The 16,997-nt window shown below is 36.6% G+C and overlaps 1 protein-coding gene across 5 annotated transcripts in view; it reads right to left on the reverse strand.

Annotated features, from left to right (window-relative positions):
• The window catches only part of LOC119788724 (myc box-dependent-interacting protein 1), a 31,931-nt gene that overhangs the window by 3,649 nt on the left and 11,285 nt on the right, over window positions 1-16,997 (reverse strand). Inside the window, exons 8-19 of one of the 5 annotated variants that reach the window (XM_038293319.1) lie at window positions 13,354-13,439; window positions 13,131-13,206; window positions 12,855-12,910; window positions 11,998-12,042; window positions 10,965-11,034; window positions 7,710-7,832; window positions 7,432-7,515; window positions 4,569-4,589; window positions 2,118-2,504; window positions 1,576-1,632; window positions 447-521; window positions 249-350 (exon numbers count right to left, since the gene is read on the reverse strand). In XM_038293319.1, the coding sequence (XP_038149247.1) occupies window positions 249-350; window positions 447-521; window positions 1,576-1,632; window positions 2,118-2,504; window positions 4,569-4,589; window positions 7,432-7,515; window positions 7,710-7,832; window positions 10,965-11,034; window positions 11,998-12,042; window positions 12,855-12,910; window positions 13,131-13,206; window positions 13,354-13,439 (1,182 nt within the window). The remainder of the gene's footprint in view (window positions 1-248; window positions 351-446; window positions 522-1,575; window positions 1,633-2,117; window positions 2,505-4,568; window positions 4,590-7,431; window positions 7,516-7,709; window positions 7,833-10,964; window positions 11,035-11,997; window positions 12,043-12,854; window positions 12,911-13,130; window positions 13,207-13,353; window positions 13,440-16,997) is intronic. The other 4 variants (XM_038293321.1, XM_038293322.1, XM_038293323.1 and 1 more) reach the window with 4 other exon arrangements.

Genomic DNA, 16,997 nt, shown 5'->3' on the forward strand with positions numbered 1-16,997 from the left:
GTGAAAATATTTCAGTCAGTATTTATAATATTTGTGACACTGAAAAATAGAAACAAAATTATGGCAAGTTCAAACTGATGAACATACCGGCAGTTATAAAGAAAAAAAAAAAGCTTTGAAGATGTGCATTGGAGACTGATTAGTTTAGATTTATAACTAATACCCCAAAGATATTTCTGACCATAATGAGGATGTGTGAACCATGCCTGCAAATGTATAAATATTTTAGCGATATTGAGCTCATGTACCTGTTCATCAGGATTATCAAAGGTGACTACTAGCACCACATCACCAGCCTTCATCTCCAGTTCATCTGTGTCATTGGCAGCGTAGTCATGCATCACTTGAACCTTTTTAACACATCAGTTGATATCAATAAGCTTTTCAAAAGTAGTTTTTGTTTATTGGGTGTTTGTTATTGTCTGAATTTTGTTTTTTTGCAGTACCTTAAACAAGAAACCAGGGGGCATTTCTACAGCCTCTGGTAAGTCTTCTGTTGATTCAGGTGCTTTAGCAGGAGTCTGCAGACAAGACACAAAAAGACAAAAGTATTGCTGACAAGGCATGTAAAAGGAGACATTTTCTAAAAAAAAAAAAAAAAAAAAAATATATATATATATATATATATATATATATATATATATATATATATATATATATATATATATATATATATATATATATATATATGTATATATATATATATATATATATATATATATATATATATATATATATATATATATATATATGTATATATATATATATATATATATATATATATTTATATATATATATATATATATATATATATATATAAAACAATAGGGCTGTTCTGATCTTACATCAAAACAACACAGGACGATTGTGATGAATAGTGTATATTCAATACATTTTCAATGTTTTTTTTCTAAGCTTTTCATTTTAGAACAACAAGCCAAATGTACTTTGTCAGGATATTTATGTGATGAAACTGCAGAGATCTAAATCAGTGGGCCTAAGAGACCTAATGATCCCTGGGATCAGGGTTGGTTTTAAGTTGAGGAAGGACATTTAGTCATTTATTAAGTGTAATTCAGTACATTTAGTATTTTTTTTTCTCTTTAGATTTTCTATTTTTCTTTGTATATGGAAACTGTTTCTGTGAACTGTGTAAACTTTTGTTATTAAGACAACTGTCTTGTTCATAGTCTCTGTATTTTTTTCACAGCTTCTGTCTCCGCTAAGTCAGCTTTTACTTTTCCTCAGTGCAGAGAAGCTCTACTTTCTGCCTAAGCTGTTTCACATCCTATTATAAGACTCCAAATATGTTTTTTTTTTAATTATTATTACTTTTATCTGTATATTAATATTGATATTGTAGCTTTAATTAACTTATGAATTTATTTTTCTCAGTTTGAATTCTTAAAAATATACATTAAAATATATTGCGTCTGATCCTGAGTCCTTCATACATGGAATAACAATAAAACACATTCATGTTTGAGTTTAAAAAAGGAAAGGTTTTCTAGAAATATTACTCCAAATACGAAAATGCTATTTGATACACAATCAGATTTATTCCTTTTAACACACCTCCTCTGTCACAGCTTCTTCTCCTTCAGGTGCTGCAGCTGGCGGTAAAGACTCCTCCTGAAACCAGAAAAAGCAAACAAAATTAGATTACAAATGGAGAAATTGGTAAGAACAAGAAAGAAGAATAAACTAAAAGAATGAACAAGTGAAGACGCAGACAAAACAGAAACAGACAAAAACACAAGCAAAGAGGTCTACATGGTAATCTACCACACAGAGTAAAATGATCTGTTCTTCAAGTGTATGTATAAAGCTATTGCATACCAAGTTTTTAGCATAGAAAGAACTCCAGAGTTCTATCAGGAATCATGTATCTTTTTTTCTATCTCATTTCTTTTTTCTCAGTCTGAACTCTTTAACTTCAATTGATGCATCTATGCAACTGGTCCAGATGCATCCTAAAGCACTTCATGTCATGATATATTTTCAAAAAAACAAACAAACATGTGTTTAGTTTCTGCATGCTCATTTCTCCTTGTCAATGGCTGATGCATCCATTGTTCCGTCCAGATGCATCTCTCCATTTTCATATCCTGAGTTACCTGACCCACTGTCTCATCCATCTCAGGAGCAGCTGTGGTGGTGTCCTCCTCAACCACATCAGCTGGAGCATCATCAGCGGGTGTTTCAGCTTCAGCTTGCTCCTCTTTGACAGGCTGGTCTACATCATCACCCCATCCATCCTGGGCCTCTTCAACAGTATCATGCTGAGCTGACTGGCTCTCATTGTCATCCCATCCCTCCTGCGCTGCAGCCACAGGGTCATAGTGAATGGGTCGGGTTCCATCATCGCCCCAGCCCTCTGTGGCTGCTGCTATGGGGTCATAGCGGATAGGCTGTGTACCATCATCACCCCAGGCCTCTGTTGCAGCAACAACAGGGTCATAGTGCCTTGGGGTGTCTTCTTCCTGGATACTGGTGTCCTCAGGCTGAAGGGTAAGGGTCAGGTTTCAAGCAGTCAAAAGATAATACTTAATATTTGTGCACATTTGACAGATTTTCAAAAATCAGAAATATCAAATTAGGGACAAGCAATGTAAAGCAAAAAAATACTGCTAGCATATTTTAAGAGTTTGGAGTTTAATACATAAAAATTTTAATTAGTGTAATCCAAACCTTACTGTTTACCAAAAGATTTTGTGCAAAAGTCAAAATTAAATTCCATGTTCAACGAAAGCTGCAGAATTAAAATTATTCAACCTGATGAAATGATTACTAACGCTAGACAAATTGTTCATTGTTTGGTTTGTGTAACGCCAGCAGCTGCAATTCAAATTTGTGCTGAAAGTTGAATAATGTTAAGTGCAAGTGTATGAATGAGAAGGTAGGATGTTTGAATTAGAGGAAAATATTAAGGGTTTATATTAGTTGGGGTGTAGTTCTGTTTCCAAAAAAATTGTATACGGTTTTAAATAAATACAGATTGTTTTAAGTAAAATAAAAACTAAACAAATCACATAGTTAAATTATATTCTTTATATACTTAGAGAAATATTAATGGATATGTATGCCCTATAGAATATTGCTTGGCTGCATGTTGTAAAAGAAAAAAAAGGCAGAAAAAACAGTAGCCATAAAATTGCATTCTAGATGCACTGCAACAGGACTTAAATGAAATTCAATAAAAATACTCTTATATAAAGTAAATAAAGTAAAGTACTATATAAAGTATTCTATTATATACCTTCAAACTAGAAGCCTATAAATAAGAAAATATCTGTAATTTATAGGCTGCTAATGAACATTGTATAAACTTTAGAGAAACAACAAAACAGTATGCACATTATGTTCATTTTATCCAGATGTACAACTTTTTGCAAACATTAAGGTATATTTGAATAGTCACAAAATGGGTTTGGTTTAAAAAAAAATCTAACAGTGATAATGAGGTTAATACTTTACATACATAGAAGTTGGTTATTCATAAGTATTAAAAAGAAATTATACCAGAAACCTTCCACTTAACTCACAGTATTTAGATTTAGAAAAAACTGAGTTTTGCAATCCAAAATAGGATCAGTCAAGATGGAATAATGGAATAATCAGAACAATCTAAGAACTACTGACATAAAGTATTAGCCTTTACAGTTAATGCACAATTATAATCAAAGGTTAGGAAAATAAGGAAGTAACAAGCAGAAAATAAATACAGAATATTTGCATCGCTGGTGGGATTTTAGGACCTTTGCATGATCAGAACACTCCAGAACATTTCTCCACCTCAAGTTCTGATATACAAGAGCCCTGTATTTATCTATTTATTTATTTTACATCGGCAGGGATTTGAAAAAGAGGTTAGTTAATGGTCACAAGGCTCACCAGGCTTGGTGAAGCTGCTCTTTAATAATTGGAAAACAATTTAAAGAACAATTGAGCAACTTCACTAAGCTTTTATGACAAACACAATCTATGTATGCCACATGTGAACATTGAGGTCACATGTAAGTGTTACATGTTTACCATCAATAACATGTGAACACACGAGGATACAAAGGAAAACCAAAAGGGAGATGATTCAGTTACAAATTTCTTTTCACACCTCAGTGATACAGAATGGTGTGTTAAACTTTCATATATTCTGCATTTTACTATATTAATACTGCAAAATATGCATATGAAATGTAAAGACACCCATTTAACTGGTTTAACATGTTTGTCATTTATCAACCAATTTGGAACTGAATTGACTCAAGCTAACTCCCAAGTTTAATTTGTGTTGCACAGTGTTATGTTGCCACATCAAGCACTGCAGACAAAGACAACACTCAAACAAACTTGGGGGAAAAAAAGTAAAACAAAACATGAAAGATGTTTGATGGATCGAGAGCAAAACGGTCAAACGAAACAGAGTGAAGAAGGGTTTTGTGTGATGCATGTATGAGTAAACAATCTTTATAAACTCATGGCTACAGAATGCAAAAATGTTCAAATCTTAAATATGAAAACATTCTATATTTTTCTGAAAGCCTCTTGACAGCTGAAGCTATGCTTACCACTGAGTCCCAGTTAGCAGGCTGTAGAAAAAAACAAAAACATAATTTAAATAACTCTTCTTTTTATCAGCTTTAATCTGAAACTTCCACTGCAGAACCCATGCTTTAAAATTCAAGCCCATATTAGTGGATTTTCAACTAAAGAAAAGGTGCAGTTAAAGTAGGTCTCAAGCATAGATGATTCTCTTAAATATTGCAAACCTAAAAATGTTTTATGCAAAATGTGATCAGAGCTGAGTGTTCTGAAGCAATACAGATAAGAAAGTGTTAACATTTTAAACTATGTGTTTAAAATCATTAACATCATACCTGACAAAGTATTCCCTTGGCTTCATATGGTAATCCAGTGAAGGACAGAAAGCACTTTTTTTTAGCTACTTCTAATAATGATTTGGTTTTCTGTGTAAAGTTTGATATACAAATTAAGATTTTTTTTTTTACAGTTTCCTGTTAAACTAAGCAATTGAAAAGAGCTTGCTAATCCCTAAGACCACACACAAATAATTGAAGTTGAATGAGTTGGTTTCTGTACATTTTTTAAGGCCGTTCATAAATATCTTTAATGGACAATGAATTGTACTTTTGACCAATTTACTTTTGTGGATATTATATTTGCTCTGCTGCCAGCCTTGTTCAGGTCTCTCTAAAACAAAATATATATTTTTTATATCTCAATAAGATCTACTTGGTTACATGAGGGTTATGCTACCACTACGACCACTACTACTATTACTAATAATAACAACAATTAAAAATGACGATTACTGAATTTTCTTCATATCCAAAACATCATTCAATCTTTGCATTATTTTTCCACACCTCTAAATAAATAAGTAAACAAATATATTGACAACATTGTAAGCTAAGCTGCATCTCATAAATATCTCATTAATCAATAGTCCCACTGCTCAATCATTCATTTTGTCGTTATCTATTTCAGTAAGTGAATACACAATTTAAAGGCAATGTTTTATATTTCTGGACATTTCTTAAATTTACTATTAATTTTCACTTTGTATTTCACACAACTCCATTGGCAAAAATGTAAAATATATTCTCTACTGCTTTGGTGCATTTTAAACATCACTATTTACATCTTCATAAAAGGTAAAGCAGTATTCACAAAATAAGTCCAAACTTCAAAACTTGTGAATGTTCTGCAAAAATGTGTCAGTTCCATCAAGATAAATAGTTCTGACACCATTGTTTATGAACGAGATAGCCAAATGACTTTATCACGGTTTACTGTTTAATTGTTTTTTTCTTATGCTAATGTGTCTAAGTATGGTGACAGTCTAATTCAGTACAAGACTCTGAATATTTCTGCTTTCATATTTTGATTTCTTATGCTCTTTGCAATCCTAATTTTATTACATAACTGTGCAAAAAAACACAACTTTATTTACAAACCATACCAAATCCTTTTTGGCAGAGCTGTGCACATCTCTAAACAATATTGGAAATTAACATACAACATATATGGTAGTGCAAGTTACTCATACACACCTCTCGGACTGCCACACAGTATCATCTACATCATAGCAAATTTAATTTCTTGCAATGCAGTAAGAAGTTTTTTTTATTTCCTTGAGTGGGTGATCCATAGCCTGGGTGCCATTCCGAACTTAGTCCCGCCCACAAGGTTTGAGGTCGGGAAGTTCGGTCTGGCATTGCTCCATAGTAGCGCGAGTATGATCGCCCACTCTCTGGCGATCCAATCAAATTGTCAGGGCGGGCTTTATACGATGATGAACAGATGATCAACAGTAACGTAATCAACCACGTGACCAAAGCGCTCTTGGGTGACAACAACAATGGCTGCCGCTGGAGAGTTGAGGTGAGTAGATTCTGCTATTAGGTCTGTTCTAGAAGATATCGACAGCAAATTAATTTTAAAAGAGGAACAGAGAAACGCGATCAAGGCTCATCTTCTTATTCTAGGCGTGCAACTGCACGCTTTGATTTTTGTTGACAACAACTATGCGTCGCTTAACAAACGTCACGCACTCTGTTGCTCTTATTGGTTGTAGGTCTATCCAATTGAGTGCAAAGGCATTTTTTTTCCTGGTTCGTTCAAAACACGCCCCATAATCACAGCTCTATGGAGCAGTATCAGACTCATATTCTGACTAGAATTGAGTAGGACTACGTCAGGCTAGGTGATCCATCCCCTGCGAGACTCTGCTGTGATGACATCACAGTCTTGCTTGAGTCTTGCTGTGATAAGATTTTGCTGAGTTAAGATTTTTAACCTCTCATTCAAATGAACAGCTTGGACGATATTGTTAAAGTGATAAATAGTTTGAAATAATTGATATACTTTGTAGATGTAGTTAATCAGGAATAGTTTGGTTATTTTAATGTAATTTCAGATTTGTCCCGTACTATAGACAATACAATTACCAGCTACATTCTAGAGTTCGTGCTGATTTTTTTTTTTTCATGGAAGTACTGCCAAAGCAGAAAGAAGAAATCACTAGAAGCAGGTCTCTAAAGATAGTCATGCCATCATCCACCTCATTTTAAGTGTATTTGGAAAGAAGCATAGCAGGCAAAACCTCAGACTGTGCCAAGATTACCCAGTGATTTCACATTTTATTCAGACATAGCAAACCTTTTTCAGTAGACTTTCAATTTTGCAAAAAATGCAGTGCGTGTTATGTAACGGAAAATAAAGTTTCCAAGAGATTTGTTTTGATGACATTTTTTTAATGGTAATAGCAATGTGAGGTTGGACAAATCCATCAGAAATACTGCAAAATGGAATTGGATGCATTCTGAATAGACAGTGAAATCTCTTGTAAAGGCACATCTTACAGGAGAGGTCTCTAAGATCACTATGTTCATGCCATGAATTGTCCACCTGAGAGGTTGTGGGGATTTTGGTTGCTTCACTGAAAGGGTCCAGGTCCATATCCAACAGGTTGCTGACTGCGGGACTGTCAAACTGACAATGACAGGAACAGGAGCAGTAAATGGCTAATGGGGCTCTAATTAGTTGAGTTAGGGAAATAGAATAGAATAGAATAGAATAGAATAGATTTTTTGGGGAGAATACTAAATAATGATAAGAGGTTCTGACCTGCAAATTGGAAGTTAAAGGGCTGTTATACAGTTTATTGAGAGCAGCTGCTCACTTACCTCTGTAGGAGAGGTGACACTGATATCAGGAGCTGCGGCAGCATCAAACAGGTTGATGATGTTCTCTGTTTTTAAATCCTTAGATGGAGTTACCTTTGGTGGTGGAGGCACTGCTGGTCTTAGCTAGGATATGGGAAAAAAATAATCACAACAATGATTTTTTTGTTTTCTGAAGGTAATCTCTGTGTTGTCTCTTTGTTTTATCTCTATGAGCCAAAAATAATTCCCTAAAACAAGACCAAAAAGATAACTCTACTAGCCAATGCTATCTTTAAGATGCATATTCAGAAAATATAAATATAATGAATCATCTAGGATGTGCTAACTTGCATATAAGGGCCTAGAAAAGCAGGTCTGAAGCAAGTATCAATTTCGGTCTGTTATAGAAAGTTTAAAAAAAGCTAACTAGGAAGTGATTTCTAATGTTTATAAAACTAATTTTACCGTATTTTCACGACCATAAGGCGCACCGTACTAAAAGGCGCGTTTTTTATATACAGGTACATGTCCTCTACTACCTTTAAATACCTCTACTGCGTATTTAAAAATACAGCGGGGGCAAAACTAAGTATGACTGTGCTTTATTCATGTATTTATTACAAAGTATTAATCAAACCTGGGAGCTGGCCATGAGACAGACACATCGCAGATGACACAGCGCTGTGATCGCTTCTAAATTAACTTAAAATCCTGAAACCTGCCGACGGAATATGTTCGCTTTTATTACCGGTATCCTGGTGCCTGCAGTTTAAATTATTTAGATGAAAAACACCTGCCAGCCACCGCGGTGAACCCGGAGGCTGCCCAGCCTAGAGGCTGCTGATGAAGGGATTTCTACTGTCGGTGCACCGCTGGTATGTGGGGGTCTGAGCGCCTCCGACAGAAATAGTATACTGTAGGCACGATAATAATCTGGATGAACTGACTGCAATTATTAAGTTTTCAGGTGGCCTTTCTCACCTAAAAACATATTAAAACTACTTTATTCCCACTGATCACAGCAAATATAGCTGCAAGATTTAGATTATTTAGATGAAAAAACACCTGCCAGCCACTGCGGTGAAGAGGAGGAGACCCGGCCCAGAGGCTGCTGTTGAATTAAGTGTTCAGGTAGAAAAATAGAGCGGGAGCAAAACTGAGTATGATTGTGCTTTATTCATGTATTTATTACAAAGTATTAATCAAACCCATCAAAGTCATCGTCCTCTGTTTCTGAATTAAAGAGCTGCGCTAAATCAGACATGCCAATTTCCCCTTCTTCGCTGTCAGAGTCACTTTCCGTGCAGCGCGGCTCCTCAGAAATAATGCCAGCTTTTGCAAAAGCTTGAACAACAGTGCCAGCAGACACGTTAGTCCAAGCATCAACAATCCATCCGCAAACTGTGGCGTAACTTGCCTGGCGCTGCCTTCCACTAATCCTGAAACTGTGGTCTCCGTCTGTCATCCATCGCTCCCACGCCGCTCGCAGCCTTACTTTGAACGGCCGCTTCACACCGATGTCGAGCGGTTGAAGTTCCTTTGTCAGACCCCCCGGGATAACAGCAAGAACAGCGTTCATTTGATTCACCTTTTTTTTCACATCGGCTGTGAGATGGGCACGCAGCGATGGTGATGCGTGGAAAAAAGTACCTGGTCTCCTCACATACACCTGCCTCAGCCACGCTTTCATCATCTCCTCATCCATCCAGCCTTTTTCATTTGCTTTAATATCATATGTCATCAGAGCGCTGTGTCTGTCTCGCTGTCAGCTCCCAGATCAGCTTCTCTGATTGGTTGATGCGGCGCGTCTAGCAGCAAAACTTCAATTTTTCCATCTCGAGCAGCAGCAGCGCGTTGGCAGATGCTTAAACGCTCCAGACGCGCTGCGCCTGCTGCTCAAAACGCGCTGCGGGACCTTTTGTTGCACCTATACGCGCGTCAACCATTGACTTTGCATGTAAACTCGCTGCTTCTGCTGCACCTGCTGGGTCCGGTTCACACCGATGTCGAGAGGTTGAACAGCGAGCACAGCGTTAATTTGTTTCCCCATGTTTTTCACATCAGCTGTGAGATGGGCACGCATGGAGTTACATATTAACAGCCATGGTGATGAGTGGAAAAAAAACACCTGGTCTCCTTACATTCAGCCACTCTTTCATCATCTCCTCAATGAGGTGGTCTCAAAAGTCGCATTTACAACACACATAAGGCGCACCGCACCAAAGGGCGCACCGCACATTTTGAGGGGAAAAAAAGACGTTTAAGTGCGCCTTATAGTCGTGAAAATACGGTAATCGTATTTTTTACAGAAAATTTCCAAGTTGGATAGCATACATAGCTTTAGCGTGAACAGTCTTTTTTTTTCTGAGCAGAACGATGAATAGTATTTGATTCCAGCTGCCATCTGAAGGCATATTATTATTATTCTTTCCACCGTAAATGGCATTAGTGTGAAAGGCCTTCAGGGCCAAATGGACAAAGTTTGAGATGTAGTTATGACAAAAATTTCATTTCTGGAGTGTATTTTTATTGTCATAAGTAAAAAAAAAATGTATATATATATAATTATGAATTGAATAAAACTGAGACCTGCACACCAACTCGATGATTCACTCATACAGTATGATGTAGGGTACTCTGATGAAAGTTGTTGGGAGAACTCAAGGTACTGATAGTTGAGTACAGCTAAGTCTTGTCATAAATGTTCATTATGCTTTGTGGTCGGCCTCGGCAGATGGCCGCTCACAATGAGCCTGGTTCTGCTGGAGGTTTCTTCCTGTTAAAAGGGAGTTTTTCCTCTCCACTGTCACTAAAAGCATGCTTATTGTGAGGGATTGCATTTGAGTAAATGAGTCGATGCAATCAACTTTAAATCAATTTGACTGTATGATCTGGTTGAACTGTAAAGTGCCTTGAGTTGACTTGTGTTGTGAATTGACGCTATATAAATAAACTGAATTGAATTTAGTTGAATTTTGGTAAATTACAAGCAGATTAAGCATAGTTTGACTGGGAACTTTTAAATACCTCTATAAGGTGTTAGTTTATTAAGTGTCTAAGCTACTGAACTCAAATAACATTTCTGTCTACTTACTCCTCCTCAGTTAGTAAACCACACAATAAGTTAATTAACTCAAACTCGAGGTTGTTATTACTATATTTTTCTGGGTGTATATATCATTTTAACTTTAAACACTGCAATATTACAAGGTATAGATAAAGAATTTAAGACCCAACTCTTTAAACTTTGAGAAAAAGCACCCGAACTGATTCTACCTTGGAGGGAGATTTGGGGATTGGAGGCGGTCCTCCCGGTCTGAGAGTGTGGTTAGATTCCTCTCTATCACTGAATGAACAAGAGAGGACACAGAGAAAACAAAGCTTAAAAAGAGGGAATATAGATATTATAAAAGCAGACTGATACCAAAAAAGAAGAAAGAAATAACAGAACAGAGTTCAACATTCAAATTAAGGAAGGTTACACTGCATGCTCTACAAGAGTCCAAGCAGAAACTGTTACTGTAAAAGCTGTCATGCAAGTAAAGTGGGCATTGGTGCTCCCCATCCATCTTCTACCATGCAAGCAGATTGCTGCCTCTAGTAAATCCTGATATGTGAGCTTTGTGAGATACATTCATTGTTACAGAAAAAAATCCTTAAAGTACTGAACGCAAACTTCAAGGGTTTGGAAATAAAGGACCAGTCATATACTGACACATCACTGCTGCAACAAGCAACATTGTGAAATGGTCGTCCAAGATTGTTCTAAATAAAACAGTAAGTTTAACCGGAAGGTTCAGTATAGTGTTGATCAATCATGTACACTTATACAGTAGGTTTGCGTGTGGGTGTGTGTGTATGATGGTTGAGGGGATTGGGCCGGTTCAAGAGAGGATGTACTTTCCTGGACCGCCTGCTGTGGTGAATGCAAATATCAACATGTTATACCTGTCTATTTATAAAAAATAAATAATTCAACAGACAAACAAAAATGACTAAGACAGGGCTTTTGGAAAAGAGCAAAAAATGCCTTTCAATTAATGGTAAATGTCTGCATACTCTATGGAAACATTTTTATAAATTCAAACATGTTTTGCTCTGCTCCTTTTAAGATTCAGTTTCAAACATATATATCTTAGATCAGACATCAATTCAGTGAAATAACTTGCAAAATCAAGCAGTGCTTCCCTTGATACTATTGTACCCACATCTGTAGACTGACAGACATACACCAGCTGTACGGACAGATCAGTTTACAAACACAAACAAGCATTGTGTCACCGCTGTTCCTACAGTTGTTGCCAGTTACCTCCTCCCTGGTCCCGAAGATGCTGCACCAAGGTGACCTGTTCTTCTGAAAGAGGAGTTTAAGGAGGGAGGTTCTGAGTTATTGTTTGCTTTTACTATCTTTGTAGTCCTTGATGTATTTATTTGATTCTATGATTTTTTTTTCTATCATTAGACCAAAATATGACTTATATTTTGATTCAAATAGACACCAATATAACATATCGCCAAGTGTTGATATTTACATGAATTATGTTCTAACCTAAGTACAATGTATTATTATGACAAGATAACATAATGGTAAACTTCAAATAAATTTAGCAAAAACTGGTATAGCTACTAAAAAAATGATGTATTTATCAAACAAAATAAAGTTAGGGTTTTTCAAATATTTTCATAAGATTTTTTAAACCCTTAAGAAACATAGATTTTACAGCAAAAAACAGTTAGTTATTCTACGGGATAAAAATGACCATAGCGCCTGAGTTTTTTAAAAATTGACGATTAAGAACCCCAAATAAAAGTCATAGTAACATGCAAATGGTCATTTTATTTATTTATTTAGAAGATGATTTGCAAATACTCATATCTTCATATTTAACTAATCTCCACATTTAAGCATTTCTGGTAAAAATGTTTATACAAAAAAACTGAGCAATTTGAGAATGATTGATTATTTCTTCGTTGTGACAATGTTTCTTGGGATTGGAATGTTACACTTTTGTAAAACCAGTTAATTTTTCATCAAATAGAGCCACACATGTAAGGAACTGATAGTTGGTTTTCTTTCTTTTCATGACAGTTGTTCATAAAGCCCATTAAAATTGAAGAGGTTTAGTGAAAACATGAGGAACTTTATTTGCTCAATAAGCAACGAACCTGGTTGGGTCTGTATCCTCCAATTTCACCAACACATCATGCAAATCCTGATCCAACTGAAAAAATATATGAAAGATGTGGTGTAAGATATTACATCAAATACAAAAAGCATTTCATAATTCTAAAGCCTTCTGCAGCACGCATAACACAATCATAATGCTGCTTTCATTGAGGCTGTTGTTGCATTTTTCTGTCACCTTCTGTATGTCTAATCATAAAGAGTGGGGTGTTTGCACTAAGCCCTCCCCGTACTGGAAATCTATGGAAGGGTCTTACCCGACTGATTTCCTTGTGAAACTTTTCTTCAAAGCCCGCCAAACTCTGGAAAGTGCTAACATAAAATCCAACACGACTAGAGAAAACAGAGAAGAAAAAAAAATACTGATTGGACTAGCAAATCCAATGTTGGTGACAATAGCTTTTTTTTTATAAAGTAAAAAATGCCTCTGAAAAGATAAATGCATTTAATCAGGAACAAAAATGAGAAAAACATATACACCTGTTCCAGAGTGAAGGCAACTCTTCTTGCAAGTCCAGATTAATCTCCTCAAAAACCTTCTGGGCTCTTTCCAATTCTTCTTCTGCCTGAATCACACACAATGGATGCAAAATTACCAAAACAAACTGAACACTCACACTTTGTTGTCTAAACTGTACTAGCAGAGGTATTGTTTATCACCGATTCTACATCAATCCTAGTGAAAGCTCTCTAGTTTTCAATTTGTATTTTCTTACCAAATGTTTTCTCTGTTGTGTTGTTTGTTCTTGGCATTGTTCCTTTTCACAATATTGAATAAGCAGCTGGCAGTGGCAATAATTATGGATATGTTGATTAAAAATCATTCATTGGACGTTACTTTAAAAGTGGGAATACCCAGTTGTGCTTTTCACAGCAGAACTTTGAGAAAAACACTTTTTTAAAGATGTCATTATTAACTACATCATGGTATGAAATGTACTACAGGTGAGAATGCAAACTGCAGTACTTTATAAAAGCATTATTATCACTTAAACAGTTTTTGACAATTATTCTGAAAAACCAAATGTTTAAATTCTACAGAAACCAACATATATTCATGAAAGATAATACATTAATTTGATACATTTTAACAATATGACCCAATTAAAGTCAAGAGTGTAATTAATTCAGATTTATTATAACTTCTTTACTACTACTCTCCATCTACTTTTCCTTAGTCTGAGCTAATTTGCAAAGAAAATGTGAAGATTTGTGCAATTTCAATTTTATGATGTAGAAAGCTGGTTTAGACATAAACCAAACATCTTGTACTGTTCTGTCAAGCTGCCGGGTAGCCCCTCCTCCCCTCCCATCAGCAGGGAGGCACCAGGTGGAACTAATCTCCCAGCAATTTGGGCGTGCCAGGGACCTCTAAAGAAAAGGACCAAGAACTGCTGCATGGCAGAAATGTAAGCAGCTCATGTTTGGAGACAGCCAAAATTCAGCTCCATTGTGACTGTGCAAACAAGTCCTTCTACAAAAACTCTGAAAGACAACCGGTAAGACTCTTAATGCCCTTGATTCTCTGGCTGGACTTTCAAATCAAAGAACTTTATTAAGGTTAATACAGACTGTGGTTGGACTGCTGTTGATTATTATTATTTGTGGAAATGTTTATGTTGGTATGTTAACAAATTGATTTAAAGAAAAGATGGTTTAAAAGTTGCATTTGTTTGTAGAAGTACATTTTGTTTTCTTAATTTGTATAGGATAACATTAAAAACTTTTGAAAATGTAGAAGTTAAAAACTATAGTTTGCTAAAATATTTAAATGAGCTAAAAAAATATACTGTTTAATTTATTGGCTAAAATTTAAGATTTAATTCATTTGGCTAAAATTGATCAACTTAATTTGGCTAAGAAAAAAAAAAAAAAAATAAGTTACTTTAAATTGTTGATGTATTTAAAAAATATATGTTTGTTTATTTTAGAACATGGTGGGAAATATTTTATTTAAAAGGGCTAAAATGCTTAAATTAATGATGGATACAATTTTGTATTATCTTAAATGACTAATTGTTTTGTGTTACCTTCTCTTTTTGAGGTTTTTCACCTGCCCACTGCCTACTGCCAATTTTCAATAAATAAATAATGAAATGACTATCAAATGGCTGTTCATTGAGTGAAATCCAGTTGGAATGTAGAGGACTATCCTTTTCAAGTGGGGAATTGCACAAGAAACCACATTAATACTTGACAGTGAAAAACCGTCTTATAAAGACTGGAGGACCAAGTAAAGTGACCAGCATATTCAGAGACTGTTTCCTGCCCTGCTGCTGGACAAAAATGGCTGATTCAGTAATGCTGGAGCAATTTAAGGCCACGAGAACATCAGCAAAGCGTCAATTTTCCCGTCTGGCCAATAATGTGCTACGAATGCACACAGTGATGTCTGAGGAGGAGCTCAGAGACAGTTTTGTAAAGCTCACAGCAGAAGCTGGCAGAGTTCTTGAGGCCAATGATGATGTTGAGGGACAATATACTGCAGAAAATGCAGATAAAGAGGCCTTAAGTGAGCACCAAAGGTCTGACTTGGACAAAACAGCCACGGAGTGTGAGAGAAAACTGCAAGAGTTAAAAGACCTCCTACAAAAGACATTGTGGGCAAACTATGGGGAATATGAACTAACACAGGCAATTACAAATGCTGAGGATCAAGCAGATCATGTGGGAACTGTGGACCCAAGTAAAAACACAGAAGCTTATGACTTCATGATAGGACAACTGGACAAACTTGTGAAGTCAGCGAAGGCGATGCACAGACATTGGAAGTGCTGGGCCCCTCTTGCAGAGCAAAAACAGTTCCAGAGTCGTATTAAAGGCCTTGAAACCATATTACCAAGACTGACTTTAAGAAAAGCAGACTTTATAGAAGCACAGGCCAGAGAAGAGCCCAGCAGATTAAGCACTGCTTCATTCAGTTATTCAGCGGCACCTGCCATTAAACTAAAGCCGGCTGCCCTCCCAAAGTTTACTGGTATCCGACGAGAGTTTCACCGGTGGAAAAAGGATTGGGAAGCGCTCCAGATGCAGGGAGAACCCACTGGATCCAAAGAAATAAAAAAATTCCAGCTACTTGACAGTTTAGATGAAAGGACCATACGGGACCTTCGTCTTACATCTCACACAACAGCTGAAGAAATTTTCCGGGTCCTAGAGAACCGCTTTGGAAATAAAACCACAATTGCCCTTGAAATAGTGGAGGAGCTCCAGAGACTCCCAGCTGTTAAAGGCCAGCAGCCCAGGAAGATTGTTGAGCTCATACAATCAGTAGAGAAGGCTCTAATTGACCTGAGTGAGCTTGGTAAGACCGGCGCCATAAAAAACCCTCTCGTAACAAGAACAATAGAGGGTAAACTCCCAGATGGCCTAAAAAAGGAGTGGCTTCTCCATGTATCCGGCAAAGATGATGAAGCCGAAGAAGACAAACGTTTTGACTACCTCTTGGCATTCCTACAAAGTCAAGAAGCCATCTATGAAAAGCTGGACCAGTTGAAGGAGGAGGAGTCAAAACCAAAATCTGAACCACGGCTAGCCCGGACTAGAACCTCCACTCAACCAAGCAATCAGGCTCAAGGATGTGTGGTCTGTGGTGATGTGAAGCACAAGAGAAGATTATACTTCTGCCAAAAGTTTCGCACGCTCAAACTATCAGAGAGGAGAGATGCTGTCAAAAAACTGGGTGCATGCAAAAAATGTCTGGAGATTCACCATGACAGTGAATACTGTAAACCAGAGTTCCTGTGCAAAAGGCCAGACTGCAGGGAACAACGCACTAATGCTGAACACCATTATTACCTCTGTGCAAGAGCTGAAGTGTCCAGGGGAAATGTTGCCCAAAGACCCAAAGACAGCACAGTGGGAGGACGTTACACCCAAGCCCAAGAAGATTTCATTAAGAGCCTGTCACCTGAACTTGCAGAAAAGTGCCGTCATGTCTTTTGCAACAGTGTGGCCAGAACCTTTCTCATGTCTAATCAGCCTGGTCTTCTGTTAGAAAATGGATTAATGGAATGGCCTGTCATCATGATGATATTAAGAGTCACAGCCAATGCAGGACAAAAAGTTGGGACACTAATCGATCTAGCATCGGATACAAACTACATAACTCATGATGCAGCTGA

This window comes from Cyprinodon tularosa, unplaced genomic scaffold (assembly GCF_016077235.1).
Source record: "Cyprinodon tularosa strain WSP-4 unplaced genomic scaffold, ASM1607723v1 ctg324, whole genome shotgun sequence".
NCBI classification, from domain to species: Eukaryota; Metazoa; Chordata; class Actinopteri; order Cyprinodontiformes; family Cyprinodontidae; genus Cyprinodon; species Cyprinodon tularosa.